The following is a 14,515-nucleotide window of genomic DNA, read 5'->3' as shown; positions in this document are numbered from 1 at the left end:
AGAGCTAACCAGCCATATATTGCGTATTTAATGCCCCTAGAGCAGCACACGACTTAAAGCGATAACACGGGAGCGGGCAAATTCGGCATTAAATAATATTTGCCCACTCCCGTGTTATTGGGCTAAGTGGCGTGCTACTCTGAGGGCATTAAATACCCAATATATGGCTGGTTAGCTCCAGCCTTCGGGATATGGGGTTGGGGAGGGCAGAGGACTTGTGCCTCTACATGATCCTTTTGACAACAATGTCTAACAGCACACTTTGTCATCAAATTTAATACTTAGTGAATTCACTGACTGCGTGTAATATCCAGATTTTAATTCTTCTGGTACCTTCGTAGTGAAGCAAAATATAAATCGGGAAGGAGAGACTACTATAAAAACTTCGTAGTGAAGCAAAACATAAATTGGGAAGAAGAGTAATGCTATAACAGTCTTTGCGGAGAGGGTTGGCCTCACATTGGGTAGAGAAGAGTGAGGGAGCGAATCCCAACAAAGGAACTATTCTGGTTTCTTGTTATTGTACCCTAACGATGAAGGAGACCAAGAAAGGGATGACGATGACAATGGGGGATTTGCCAGAGAGCTGCATATCGCACATACTCTGTTTCACCACACCCAAAGATGTTTGCAGGCTCAGTGCTGTCAATCAGACGTTCAGGTCGGCTGGCATTTCGGACTCCGTGTGGGACAAGATGCTTCCGATTCAGTATCCCCACCTTCTTGCACGGATGGATTCGCCTTTGGAAATCTGTTCGAAGAAAGGGTTGTATTTCGCTCTCTGTCATGCCAATTGGATCGACGGCAGAACCAAGGTAATGCTATATTTCTTTGTCTGAAATGGCTGAATTGCAATTTTCCATTATAAAACCCTACCCTTATTGTACCTTGAATGTGCATGCATGCTCCAGTTTCAAGTACTGACTAATCAAGCAATGATATCAATCAAACAAATCAGGGTCGAGAAATATTCGAAAAAATGCATTTTATTGAATTTAATTTAGACTAAAAAATTTTCAAGTTATTTATATATATATGAAAACTCAGTGAAAAACCTCATAAAAATTCAAACTGAAGCTTTTTCAACCTGGTTAAAAGGTACAGCAACGAGTACTGATATGGATATGAATCCGTACGGAGTTTTTTTTTTTTTTTTTTTTTTTTTCAATGGTCTTGAATTATGTCAGGTTCACAAATTTCTTGGCCAGTTGCACTGAGATTGTGAAAAGTTCACCATTTAAATTTGGTAATTCAAGTCAGGTTCACAAATTTCTCGTCAAATTTCTTGGCCAGTTGCACTGAGATTGTGGAAAGTTCACCATTTAAATTTGTGATTTCATTTCAACGAAACACGGCGAAATTTTGGGTAAATTAGACCCCGAAATATATTGGAAAAGCCTGTGAAATTTTGGGCACATTAGACCCCGAAGTATATTGGAAAAGTCTCAAAACATCTAAAAGATAGACACACTGTTACAGCTCGGAAAAATAGGCGTAGCCTAACAAAGGCACAATTTATGGAAAATCATGGAAATTTTGGCAAATCAAATTGTTACAATTTGGAAAAATAGTCATAGTATAACAAACAAAGGCACAATTTAGCTTGGAAAATTATGGAAAATCATGGAAATTTTGCAAATCATGGAAATATTGGCAGTGGAAATTTTTGGAAATCTAAGATACAGCTTCAGGATATGAATCCATTTCCAGTATAACGATTCAAACAGTTGTATCCATTTCCACCATAAAAACCAATTCAAACACTCCAAGTATTAGATTTCTTGAAAAATTTCTTACCAAATTCCAGCAAACAACTGGAATCTCTCCCTTAAAATGAAAATTGTGACCTCTCAAAAAAACAATCACCCTGAACTGAAACTTTTACAAAATGTTAATAGGTACAGCTGCCTTTTTACAAGCTGTTTGAAAGGTACAACTGCTTTTACAGCAGAGAATACTGCTATTATCCTAGATGGCATCTATGCTCAACGGAATCAGTATGACTATATGAATTTGCATGGCATTGTTGTGCTGGAAACGGCTTTCCTGGATGCCCACTTTCCTCTCCGTTGTTCAATCTGTGTGAGAGCATGTTTTTATACTTTTAATGGAGAATCTATCTTTTTTATTTTTGTATTTTCACATTAAAGTTTTCTAGTAAAAGTTTCAATCTCAATCAATCATCTATTTTTTATACAAATCATTTTTATTTATTTTTTAAACAAAAATAAATCAAAATTAAAAATAATCCAAATTTTAGTATCTTCAGATTACGCACTAAGATGGCCCATCCCATCACAAGTGTTTTTCTCTAATTGACCCAACCTTCAGGAAGGGTTCAAGCTATTATTCCCCAAATCTATTTTGGCAAGTTAGCCTATATTACTAGATTACCGTGCCTGATAGGCAACCCCAGATCAAATACTATTCTGTGATGTACTGTGATGAATTTACTAGATTAGGCTACCATAAATGAATAAAGTTTACTATGCTGTGATGAATTTACTAGATTAGGCTACCATAAATGAATAAAGTTTACTATGCTGTGATGAATTTATTAGATTAGGCTACAATAAATAAATAAAGTTGGATGAATTTATTAGATTAGGCTACAATAAATGAATAAAGTTTACGAATATATGGAAATGCCTATATATTATACAGATTCGCCATTAATGCTAGCTGTCAACTCACTGTTTCACTGCTTACAGTTCCACCAAAAATATGTTAAGGTTTCATGAGCATGAACAACAGATTTTTGCCATACCTTCGGCTGAACCATGAGCAACGGAACTGTGATCTAGACAACTGACATTAATGGCGAGTTTGTATAATATATAGGCGTTGCCTTGAATGTGAGCTATCTAGATCAGGCTTCTGCTACACGCCAAGGTTCCATGAGCATGAGCATGAACGGCAGACCCTTGCCATACCTTTGGCAGAACCATGAGTAGCAAAACCATGATCTCATAGTTAGCATTAGTGATGAGTCTGTATAATATATAGGCATTGCCATAAATATATAGTTTAGGTCTTAATAAATAAAGGAGTTGTCTTTAGTGCGACTTTTTGGACTTTCTGGTGTTGGAATCCTGCGGAAAAATTTGAGGTGAAATCTTGATTTGTGTTATTTAAATTGGTTTTTTGACTGTATATATGGATTCAACACCCTGAAAAACCCCTAGGGCACTTTAATTGTGCAAGGTTACCCATCAAACTTGTGATTTCAATAAACTCCTCTCAGATTTTAGAAAAATTAGACCGAAAAACCCACTGGAAAAACTTTCAAAAAATCTCGCTAAAAACAACTCTATAAATAAATAAAATTAGACATTTTGTTGTAATGAATGTACCAGATTAAAACACAATAAATGAATCAACAACTACACAATAAATGAATCAACAACTACACGCCATTTTACTCTGATGAATGTAAATCAAGTTGTGTATTTGTCAACAAGCCATTTTTGGACTGCAAAATTTACAACTTTTATAAGCTTTCCTTGTATTTAACTCGTCCACCTTAATCTCCTTTAATCTCGAATCTACTATTGACTAAAAAGGTTAGTCAAAGTAAACACCTGCACATTCTTTTTAAAACCCCATTGAGCTTGGCATTAAATAATGATCCCTCATACCATTAATAGAAAGTCTAATAAATCTTCGTTTACGATGGATCTATTTTAATATATTTAATTGTCTTACAATTTTCTGTTATTTGTTTATATATAACCGTTGTGCACATTCTGGCCTAAGAACATGGCCTTCTCTAAGAGCATAAATAAGCAACAATTTCTGAGCTCTTTGGCGTTGTAAAATTGGGCAGATAAAGACATATACTGACTAATAAAAAAATATTTGATATGAATTCAAAAGCACTTTAAAATCTTCAAACATCCATGCAAAGTCATTTTATCAATGTACTTTTTTCACTAATTTTATTTAAACATCCATGCAAAGTCATTTTATCAATGTACTTTTTTCACTAATTTTATTTAAACATCCATGCAAATTCATCTAATCGCTGTATCTCTTTTCATTAGTTTTATTTGAATAACAAAGATTAAAAATAAATTGACATAAAATTTAATATTTTAATTAACGCTTCACTGTAACATCTTTAATTTAAGAGACTGGGAGCTTTGAAATCCTCATGAGTGGAGTGGAGCATTTCTATATATATACTATATATAACTGGATCATATTGTATTTGCTTTACATGGGGTCGGTTCCAACAACTACCACAACAGTTACCACTATACTTCTTGAGCTTACAACCAATCCTCTTCTCTGTAGACTGGATTATTTCAGGAGAATTAAACCTTGGATTTCTTAATTTACATGATTTCATATCACTTTGATCACCAATTGAGCTGCCTCGAGGATATATCTATATACATATATATATAATTTATTAAAATAATAGTGCATTTACTTAAAAAATCTAGAATGTTGAATTAGTGGTAGAATATATGAAAAGATATATATTTATATATTAATGAAGATAGAAATAGCATCCATGATATATCTATAATGATTAATCATTAGAACATCAACCATTTACCTCTTATCACTTACAAACAAACATATAAATTTTTAAGGCATATAATAGAAAGTACACCATTGACTTAAGAATGAAGTAGGTTATCTAGCAACTGTCAACACAAACATGACCAAATAGTTATGTTTACAAAATAGGCCATCTATGCAGAAATATGAAGATCAAATGTTCAAAACAATTAATTGAGTTTGTTGCTAGACACCAATCTACAAAGGAAGTGTTCAGTACTTGTGAAAGCACCCTTGTTGCCAATTGTTGGTGCTGTGGGGTAGCACCACTATGCATGTTCCACAACTCCTTGATAAGTAATGTTCATGTTCCACCATCACTTATGTTAGGGCCTAAATCTACCTCAGTTTGAGGAAGGTAGGATCTAGGGTAACATCAAACCAAGCTTAACCTGGTAGCTAGCCCTACCAGGTCGGGAGAGGGCTCTCTCCTGTCAATCTCAGCAAAAATGATCAATGAGGCTTGAGATGCCTTGAATGAAGACTGATTTTAGGCTAGGTACTTGTGCAAAAGGGTTTGATTGAATTTAAAGATGTTTTGTTGGCTCAAATGGAAAAGTAGATTTTGGGTGCGGGGAATGAGGCTTAGTTTTGCAGAGATCTCAATGGGGCAAGGTAGGCAAATTGATTTGGCACTTCAAATTGAATGAGATGGAGAGATTAGACAGGTGAAGAGTTGAAGAGGGCAAGAAAGCTCAGGGATCCTCTTCAAACAGTTGAAAACATAAAAAACTAAAGCAAACCCTAGGTAGAGCACTGCACTTTCAATGGATTCTACCTTTACCCTTGTTTGTTTTAGTTAAGAAGAAACAAGATAGATAATGACATACATAACACATAAACAAATTCACAATTACAGAAGAAAGCACTATACTAAGACAAAATGCCACATGAATCCCAAAATGTGCTGCAATCCTTGGTCTCAATTCTTTAGCCAAAATGCTGATATGAGTATACAATGAAGCTCCTTGCTTTCTCAAAAGTCCAACCATGCTAATGACTGAAAAACATAAGATATAGGCAAACAACAACTCATCCTAGCCTCTAGGGGTCGAGCTCATGAGTTTAGGAGCTGTTCCAACAAATTCTAAACCGAGAACTAAAAAGTAGGCAGTGGAACAGCGTGCCTCTAAAAACTAGGGCACTGATTCATTTAGTTGCAAACTACCTTTTCATGGATGAATCTACCTCTATGAGTAAAAAATCAATATAATTACATCAAGATCCATCAAATTACATTAAATTACATCATGAGTTTGACATTAAGAAGGAGAAAAGTCAAACTGTCAAGAAACTAGGCGAAAAACATAGTATTTTGGTCAAACTGAGAAAAATTTCTCCAATGCGCCGCGCTGATTTCCCTATGCATAGCGCCTTTTTGCAGATGCTTTTGGAGGCCTTTCCGGTGTCCAAATTTGCTCCAAGTGGGCTTGTTGGAAAGGTTTGTCTGTCTACTTTCCAGCACAAGTGGAATTTTTGAATTTGGCCTCCATTTGCTCTTCCAAAATTGAGTTCTCCCAACACCGCTTCCTGTGTGTCAAAATAAGGGCAGTAAGGTAATTTTTTGGGTGTTTTTGACCTTTTTGAGGGCTCAAAACCTGTCAAAATTTATTGGCCATTGGTAGGCATGCATATTTTTCCAAGACAAATCCAAAGATGCTGAGTTTTTGTCATTTGGAGGCTTCCATCAAAAGTGAGCGCCAGGTGGTGCGGTGCATTAGGCAGAAAAGCCTGTTTTTGCTCAAAAATTTCTAGTTTCGCACTTTCTCTTAGAATTACCTGCGGTCCCGCACCTATTGGTCATGTCTCCAGCGCACCTGACCGCACATTTCCTGTGTTAAAGGCGCGGACCACTGAGTGCGCCGCGCCACTACTCAGGTGCGCTACGCCTTTTTGCAGACCAGATTTGGAGGCCTTCTTTGTGTTCAAATTGGGCGTGGGATAGCTCGTTGGAAAGCTTATAGAGTCTACTTTCCAACCCAACTTGAATTTTTCAATTTGGAGTTCATTTTCTCTGTCAAAAGTCAAATCTCCCAAGACTGGTCAAAATGTGCAAAATGAGGCTGCCTCAAGGCAGAGTGATGTTGTAGTCAACTTTTGAAGGTCTTCCTCGACTCCAAATTGAGCTCATGATGGCTCATTGGAAAGCTCCTTGTGTTTAGTTATCATTTGACTCATCAAGCAAGTCATTTGGCCAACCAAGCTAGGAGAAATCTTGATTTTCCCAAGGTCACTTCAGAAGTGCATCAATTCTCTTGAGGCAACTGTATTTTTGACATTTTTCTAAAACCATGACACCTGTGTAAAAAGTGAAGGATGTTTTTCTTCCTTGGCCTATTGTGGACAAAAATATCTCTCAGTTTTCTCAAATTCATCTTTTCTTGCTCAGAAATATCATTGAAGTAAAATCTATCCCGATGTGTGGAACAGGGGATTTGTCGAAATGAAGCGAAATGAAGGGGATAAGGGGCTTCTAAATTTTTGAGAAAATTTTGGGAAATAGGGAGGGATTTTAAAAAGTAGGGGAAAGTGGAATTTCAAAGATTGAGTGAGGGGAAGGGGTCCAAAAGGGAAAAACACAGGTCTAGCCTAGAAAATTGCCAAGTTGTAGCAAGAAACTAGGGTTTGTGCGAAAATGAAGAATTTGAGGGATATCAGTGATGGGAAGTGTTTAATAAGGTACATTAATGATAGGGGAAGGTGTATGAACATCAGGATACAAGTTTTGTTGATGATTTGACCAGTCAAGAGAAATTGCCTTCAAAACCCTAGGAGAGGGAAATGAACCTTACCTAGGCACAACTGAAGCATGAACAAGGTGTAAAATGACCCATTGGAACCTAACATGATGATGACAACCCTCTGAATGATGGTACACTCAGCTGAATAGTGACATGGACTGACATTTGAACAACTTTGAAATGGGTGAAAACAAATCCTAGACCTAATACCTAGTGACCAAATTTTGCTTGAAGACTCACTGAAATGACAAAATTTGACCTTGACACCTTAAAATCACTTTATAAGAGCATGTTTGATAACTGGAGGAAGGCTGCAAAGATTGACACTAACATTGGCTCCAATGGGGATGGAGTTCAATGGGGATGGTAGCTCCTTGGAGGTGCCAAGAACTACAGATCTTTGGAAAGCAGACAGTGCCTTCCTCCATTGGGCAATGGAGTCAAAAACTCAAGCTGAAATGCATGACTGAAAATTGATGACTTGACGACACAAATTGACTCTCAGTAAACTAAACAGTGATTCGATATTTAAACACAACTGACAAACTGGAAAATATGCTCAAAATGGAGCTTATTCAATACAATCTACTCTAGTTGTTCCATTCATCACCTGATCAAGTGAAATGAAACAACCAATGCAACCAAGTAAGTATTCTGGCTGCTGTTTGAATTCTCTGCAAGTGCTCGCTTATGAACAACAAGAGAGAACTACTGAAAGACAACTCCAATGAAAACTTGTGAACGAATTAGTTGAATGCCACGAATTCTCTATCCGCCTCCAAAAACACTGCATAAGGATCTTGAAGTTCATGCACACTGGGACTTAGCTCATCCAATGGATTACTTTTCTTCTCTTCATACCATGAATGCAATCTTTGATCTGAGCTTTGTGACGAAACTCCTGCTGAAAATGACAAAGAAACTGGCTGTCGGATCAAGTTTGTATCGGTACACGTTTCAAGCTCACATGTAGTCAATGGAGAAGGACTTTGACTGCAAACGTCATCCAACACATCAGCGATTGGATCGTGAAAAACATGTAAAGACTGCTGTAACCCATTTTCTATTGGTTCCGATGGGATTACATGATTCCCTACAGGCTGCTTATCCTTTACTGAAAATGTATTATGCAAAATTTCTTTCAAAAACTGAAATGATTCAAAACAAAATGGTATGGAATCATCTTGCATGATTTGATCATATGGTCCAGCTTCCATGTCTTCATCTGCAACATGACAATCAATGGGATTTGGGGGCTGCAACTATGGATATGAAAAGTCTTGAACAAGGTTTTCATTGCTCTCAAGATGGTCCAAATCAAGACTTGTCGACAGTTGATTTCTGATTGCATGAAAGTTGTCTCTAATGATCTGAAACGAAGCAAAACAAAAAGGCAAAGATCCTTCACTTACTCTAGAATTTGCTGCACTTTCCTCATCATTTCCATAGGTGATATGTGATGGCTGAACCTTGTATTCGAGCTGCTGAAAATGAACTTCTTCCTCCCACAAACTAGCTGCTGGTTTGTCTGCAAGATTAGTTTCTGTTTGGAGAACATAATCGTCATCATACTGATCAAACTGAGGCAAATCATCAGTATAAAAGACATCATCAAGCATACATGTCATATCAACAGATCTCTTTTCTCCAAGATGATCTTTGAAACAATCATTATCAGATCTATGACAATTGGGATAAGAAAGAAGATGTTTTGGATCAACAACTTGTTCTTCTTCAATCAGCAAGCCATGGGCTTGAACATTATACTTGTTCCTTGTGGTGATCCTTTGCATCATCTCTTCTATTACACTTACCAAAATGTCTAGCTTTACCTCTATAGATGTCGATTCCTCTGGATCTATGTTTTTCATTTATTCTTCCTTCAACTTTTCCCTTCGGATCAACAAATGAGCCTCTAGATCTACTGCACTGTTTTGTATCTCTTCAAGTGTTGCAAGATTCATTTCTCTCAGCTGGAACTTCATTTCCGGATCAAAGGCACGCGGGTAGTGCAAGAGAGCGGATCTAGGAGGAGGTCTTATATTAACTGGCATCGAAAAATAAACTTGGTTAAATCTGGCAGAAAATTGTTGTACTGTCTCCCCTGGCAATCTTTTCATCTGGTTATGCTCTTTTATAATCAAGAAAGGGTTTTGTCTTACCACCCACCTGTCGAGGAAAACTTTGATGAACTGTTGGAAATCTGAGATGCTTGTATCAGGCAGGGTTTTGAACCAACTCGACTTTGCCTTCCAAAGAAAGAGCAAAAAGCCTAATACTGACATCTTCTTCATCAACTTCAAAAAGATCAAGAAAAGACTCAAAATTCGATACATGTCCCTCAACAGTGATGTTGTTGCGTTCACCATCAAATTTTGATAGATATAGATCATGATTTTAGGGGAAAGCATGGGATATAGGAGGTAAAATCAGAGGCTTGTATCGATCTGGAATTTTACAAGGTATAGGGGTATGTACAGAAAGTATAGAATCAGTTTTGGTTTCATTAGGCTCATCAGTTTGAAGACGGTCATCACAAGATTCAGAAAAAGGGTTTTGATCAAGCTCAAAGTCATGCAAATATTTGGTATTCACAATATTTAAAGGGAAGGAATCAAATGCAGGCCGAGGATCTTTTCTCAAATACAATATACTTTGCAAAGCTTTCTTGACATTCTCGGGAAAAGAGAAGAAATAATTTAGAACAAAGAACAAAATGTCTTGGATGGAATTCCAATTTGAATACCTGATCTTTCCATATTGTCCTTTCATGTTTCTGCTGGTCAGGTTCATCCTCCAGTGGAGTCCTTGGATCTGATCTCGAAACTGATTTAGAGTCGCCGGGTGAATGATTTCAGCCTTACGGTGTTTGATCGTTGTCCACCATCAACAATCAGATCTGAACTTGATATATGTTACTGGGGCAATTTGCAAGTCAGATGTTCAGCTTATAAGACTAGACCAGAGATTGACTGAAGCAATTTTTATCTATTTATGCATTCGCAAAGCAATGTGCAGTTCGAAGGCTTTCTGGCATAACTTCAGGCTCCGTCTGTAGTTTATAAAGCAAGAACAAACTTTTCTTCCCAAGTATGGTCGCCACTATGTTAGGGCCTAAATCTATCTCAGGCTGAGAAAGGTAGGATTTAGGGTAACATCAAACCAAGCTTAACTTGGTAGCTAGCCCTACCAGTTCGGGAGAGGGCTCTCTCCTGTTAATCTCAACAAAAATGATCAATGAGGCTTGAGATGACTTGAATGAAGACTGATTTTAGGCTAGGTATTTGTGCAAAAGGGTTTGATTGAATATAAAGATGTTTTGTTGGCTCAAATGGAAAAGCAGATTTTGGGTGCGGGGAATGAGGCTCTGTTTTGCAGAGATCTCAATGGGGCAAGGTAGGCAAATTGATTTGGCACATCAAATTGAATGAGATGGAGAGATTAGACAGGTGAGGAGTTGAAGAGGGCAAGAAAGCTCAGGGATCCTCTTCAAACAGCTGAAAACATAAAAAACTAAAGCAAACCCTAGGTAGAGCACTGCACTTTCAATGGATTTTACCTTTACCCTTGTTTGTTTTAGTTAAGAAGAAACAAGATAGATAATGGCATACATAACACATAAGCAAATTCACATTTACAGAAGAAAGCACTATACCAAGACAAAATGCCACATGAATCCCAAAGAATGCTGCAATCCTTGGTCTCAATTCCTTAGCCAAAATGTTGATATGAGTATACAATGAAGCTCTTTGCTTTCTCAAAAGTCCAACCATGCTAATGACTAAAAAAACATAAGATATAGGCAAACAACAACTCATCCTAGCCTCTAGGGGTCGAGTTCATGAGTTTAGGAGTTGTTCCAACAAAATCTAAACTGAGAACTAAAAAGTAGGCAGTGGAACAGCATGCCTCTAAAAACTAGGGAACTGATTTATTCAGTTGCAAACTAATTTTTCATGGATGAATCTACCTTTATGAGTAAAAATTTAACATAATTACATCAAGATCCATCAAATTACATTAAATTATATCATGAGTTTGACATTAAGAAGGAAAAAAGTCAAACTGTCAAGAAATTAGGCCAAAAACAGAGTATTTTGGTCAAACTGAGCAAAATTTCTCCAATGCGCCGTGCTAATTTCCCTATGCATAGCATTTTTTTGCAGCTGCTTTTGGAGGCCTTGTCAGTGTCCAAATTTGCTCCAAGTGGGCTTGTTGGAAAGGTCTGCCTGTCTATTTTCCAGCACAAGTGGAATTTTTGAATTTGGCCTCCATTTGCCCCTCCAAAACTGTCAGGCCAGGTTAACTCCAGAAATTAATGAGCGCAAGAAACAACTGGTAATTTTATTCATTAACCAACTATTATTTATACATACACAAAACGGATCAGTTCATCTTCTAGATCACTGTCCAGCTTCACCTCATCCGTTTCGGATTAGGTGTCAACATTCCCCCCCTTAATCTGAAGGGATGTTGGTGAGTCCAAGCATCGTTCTGAATCTTTCAAGCTTTTCTCTTCCAAGCGCTTTGGTGAAGATGTCTGCAATTTGCTCGTTTGTGGAACAATGACGGAGATGGATTGTTTTGGCCTCAACATGATGTCGGATCAGATGATATTTAGTATTGATGTGCTTAGTACGATCATGGAACTTTGGGTTCTTGGCCAACTTTATTGCAGAGGTGTTATCAATCATGAGTGGAGTTGATTGTATTTGTTTTACCTGCAAATCTTCAAGAATTTTCCTGAGCCACACAATTTCTTTCGTTGCTTCAGCTGCTGCCACATATTCTGCTTCTGTTGTGGAATCTGCTGGTACTGATTGTTTGCGTGATCTTCAGGAGATAGCTCCCGATCCAAGACTCATAGCATATCCTGAAGTAGATACCCCAGTTTCTTTGTCTCCATCGAAGTCTGAATCAGAGTATCCAATCAAGTTGAAGTCGTCCACCTGTGTATACTTGATTCCAAGGTCTTGAGTTCCCTTCAAGTACCTTAGAACTCTTTTTGCAGCAGACCAATGTCCCTCACAAGGCTTTTGCATAAACCTGGAGAGGATTCCAACAGCAAATGAAATGTCTGGTCTGGTAGTAGTGAGGTAGATGAGACTTCCTACAAGCTGTCTATACTTTGTTGCATCCTCAAATTCCTTTCCTTCAATAGATGTGAGCTTCAAGTTTTGTTCCATTGAAGTAGAAAGGGGATTGCACTCTGTCATGCCAAATCTGTTTAACAAATCTCCAATGTATTTCTTTTGAGAAAGAAATATGGACTTTGGGTGTTGGGTTACTTCAATGCCAAGATAGTAATGAACATAGCCCAAATCAGTGATTTCAAAATTTTTTCCTAATTCTTTCTTTATGGATGCAATATAGCTTTCATTGTTCCCTGTCATTAAAAGATCATCTACATATACCACAAGATATACAACTGTTTTGCCAACTTTCTTGACAAATAAAGTTGCATCATCAAGATCAAAATGATTGAAGTTGAGTTTCAGAAGATGTTCAGTTAGTTTTTCATACCAAGCTCGTGGTGCTTGTTTGAGGCCATACAAGGACTTCACAAGTTTGCATACTTTGTGTTCATGTCCTTTCACAGCAAATCCTTCAGGCTGGGACATAAAAACATTCTCTTTTAGATCTCCATTCAAGAATGCAGTTTTTACATCCATTTGATGGACTTTCCAACCGTTCTGAGCAGCTAGTGCAAAGAGTGTCCGGATGGTGGCCCATTTTGCTGTGGGAGCAAAAGTTTCCTCATAATCGACCCCTTCCTTCTGTGCAAAACCTTTTGCCACAAGCCTAGCTTTGTGCTTGTCAAGTGAGCCATCAGCTTTGTACTTGTTCTTGTAGACCCACTTGCAGCCAATTGGTTTGGTTCCAAATGGAGGATCAACTAGCTTCCAAGTGCTATTCTTTATGAGGGCATCATACTCCTTCTGCATCGCTTCTTTCCATTTATCATGAGAAGCAGCTTCTTTGAAGGAAGTTGGTTCAAAATCTGTAGACAAGTTCAATTCACAATCATAAGTAACATCCATATCAACAGGTGAATTAGAGTTATCTACATCACCTCCATCTTGTCGGTTTGAATTTCTGGTTCCTGTTTTTCCGATTTCATCAGGATGAACACTTTCAATTGTCTTTGTCAGCCACTTTGGGGGACCTTTCTGAGATGGTCCAGGCTGTTCTGTTGATTGAGTTGGGTCTGAATCAAGATTAAGTCTCCCAATTCTATCAATTACATCACTTAAAGCATCATCCGTTGTTGGAGTGTCATGCAGGGGAGATTGTTCTTCAGAAGGAGATTCCACATGTTGATCTAGTATAGGAATCCCCCCTTCAAGATGTAGAATCTGATTATCAAACTCTTGGAATGATTTCGGTTTTGTGAATCTATCCAAGCGATCAAGTTGCCGCTCAACAACACTGTCAGATTTGGATGATTCAAGAAAAATGACATCTCTAGATAAAACAAACTTTTTATTTACTTCATCATAAAGGCGGTATGCTTTAGATGTGTTTGAATACCCCAGGAAGATACACTTACGACTTCTAGCACCAAGTTTGTTTCTATGTACTTTTGGTATTAAAGCATAACAGGTGGAACCAAATATCCTGAGATGTTTTACCGAAGGAACATGTCCATACCACAATTCATAAGGAGTCTTGTTTCTTATAGCACTAGATGGACATCTATTCTTTATATATGCAGCACATAGAACAGCATCAGCCCAAAACATTGTCTTTACATTTTTGAAGAAAAGCAGGGATCGTACCATATTCAAAATTGTTCTGTTCATTCTTTCAGCTACACCATTCTGTTGAGGATTATAAGGCACAGTTGTTTGATGTTTAATCCCATGTTGGCGAAGATAGTGTTCAAATTCATTTGATGTATATTCTTTTCCATTATCAGTGCGAATAGACCCAATATGAGATTGTGCATCATTTTCAATCCATTTATGAAAATTCTTGAATGTTTGAAAAGCATCAGATTTGTTCTTCAATAAGTAAACCCAACACATTCTGGTGTAATCATCAATAAATGTCATGATATATTTATTTCCATTTGCAGAAGGAACAGGGATTGGACCACATAAATCTGAGTGAATAAGTTCAAGCTTCCTATGTGCTCTTGAATGTGAATCATGAAAACACTGTTTGCTATGCTTTCCTAGAATGCAAGCATCACATTGTTTATG

At 37.4% G+C, this 14,515-nt stretch overlaps 1 protein-coding gene across 2 annotated transcripts in view; it reads left to right on the top strand.

The window, feature by feature from the left end:
• The first annotated feature begins 215 nt into the window (after nt 1-215).
• The window catches only part of LOC149196688 (putative F-box protein PP2-B12), a 37,757-nt gene continuing 23,457 nt past the window's right edge, over nt 216-14,515 (top strand). Inside the window, exon 1 of one of the 2 annotated variants that reach the window (XM_089405610.1) lies at nt 216-815. In XM_089405610.1, coding sequence (XP_089261736.1) covers nt 534-815 — 282 coding nt within the window. In that variant the 5' untranslated portion in view covers nt 216-533. The remainder of the gene's footprint in view (nt 816-14,515) is intronic. The other variant, XM_089405609.1, reaches the window with a different exon arrangement.

Source organism: Pinus tabuliformis, chromosome 2_2 (genome assembly GCF_031772625.1).
Source record: "Pinus tabuliformis cultivar Carrire ecotype Pingquan chromosome 2_2, CPIR1, whole genome shotgun sequence".
Lineage (NCBI taxonomy): Eukaryota > Viridiplantae > Streptophyta > Pinopsida > Pinales > Pinaceae > Pinus > Pinus tabuliformis.
Note: the sequence above shows the minus strand (reverse complement) of the source record. Positions and strands in the feature narration are given on the sequence as shown.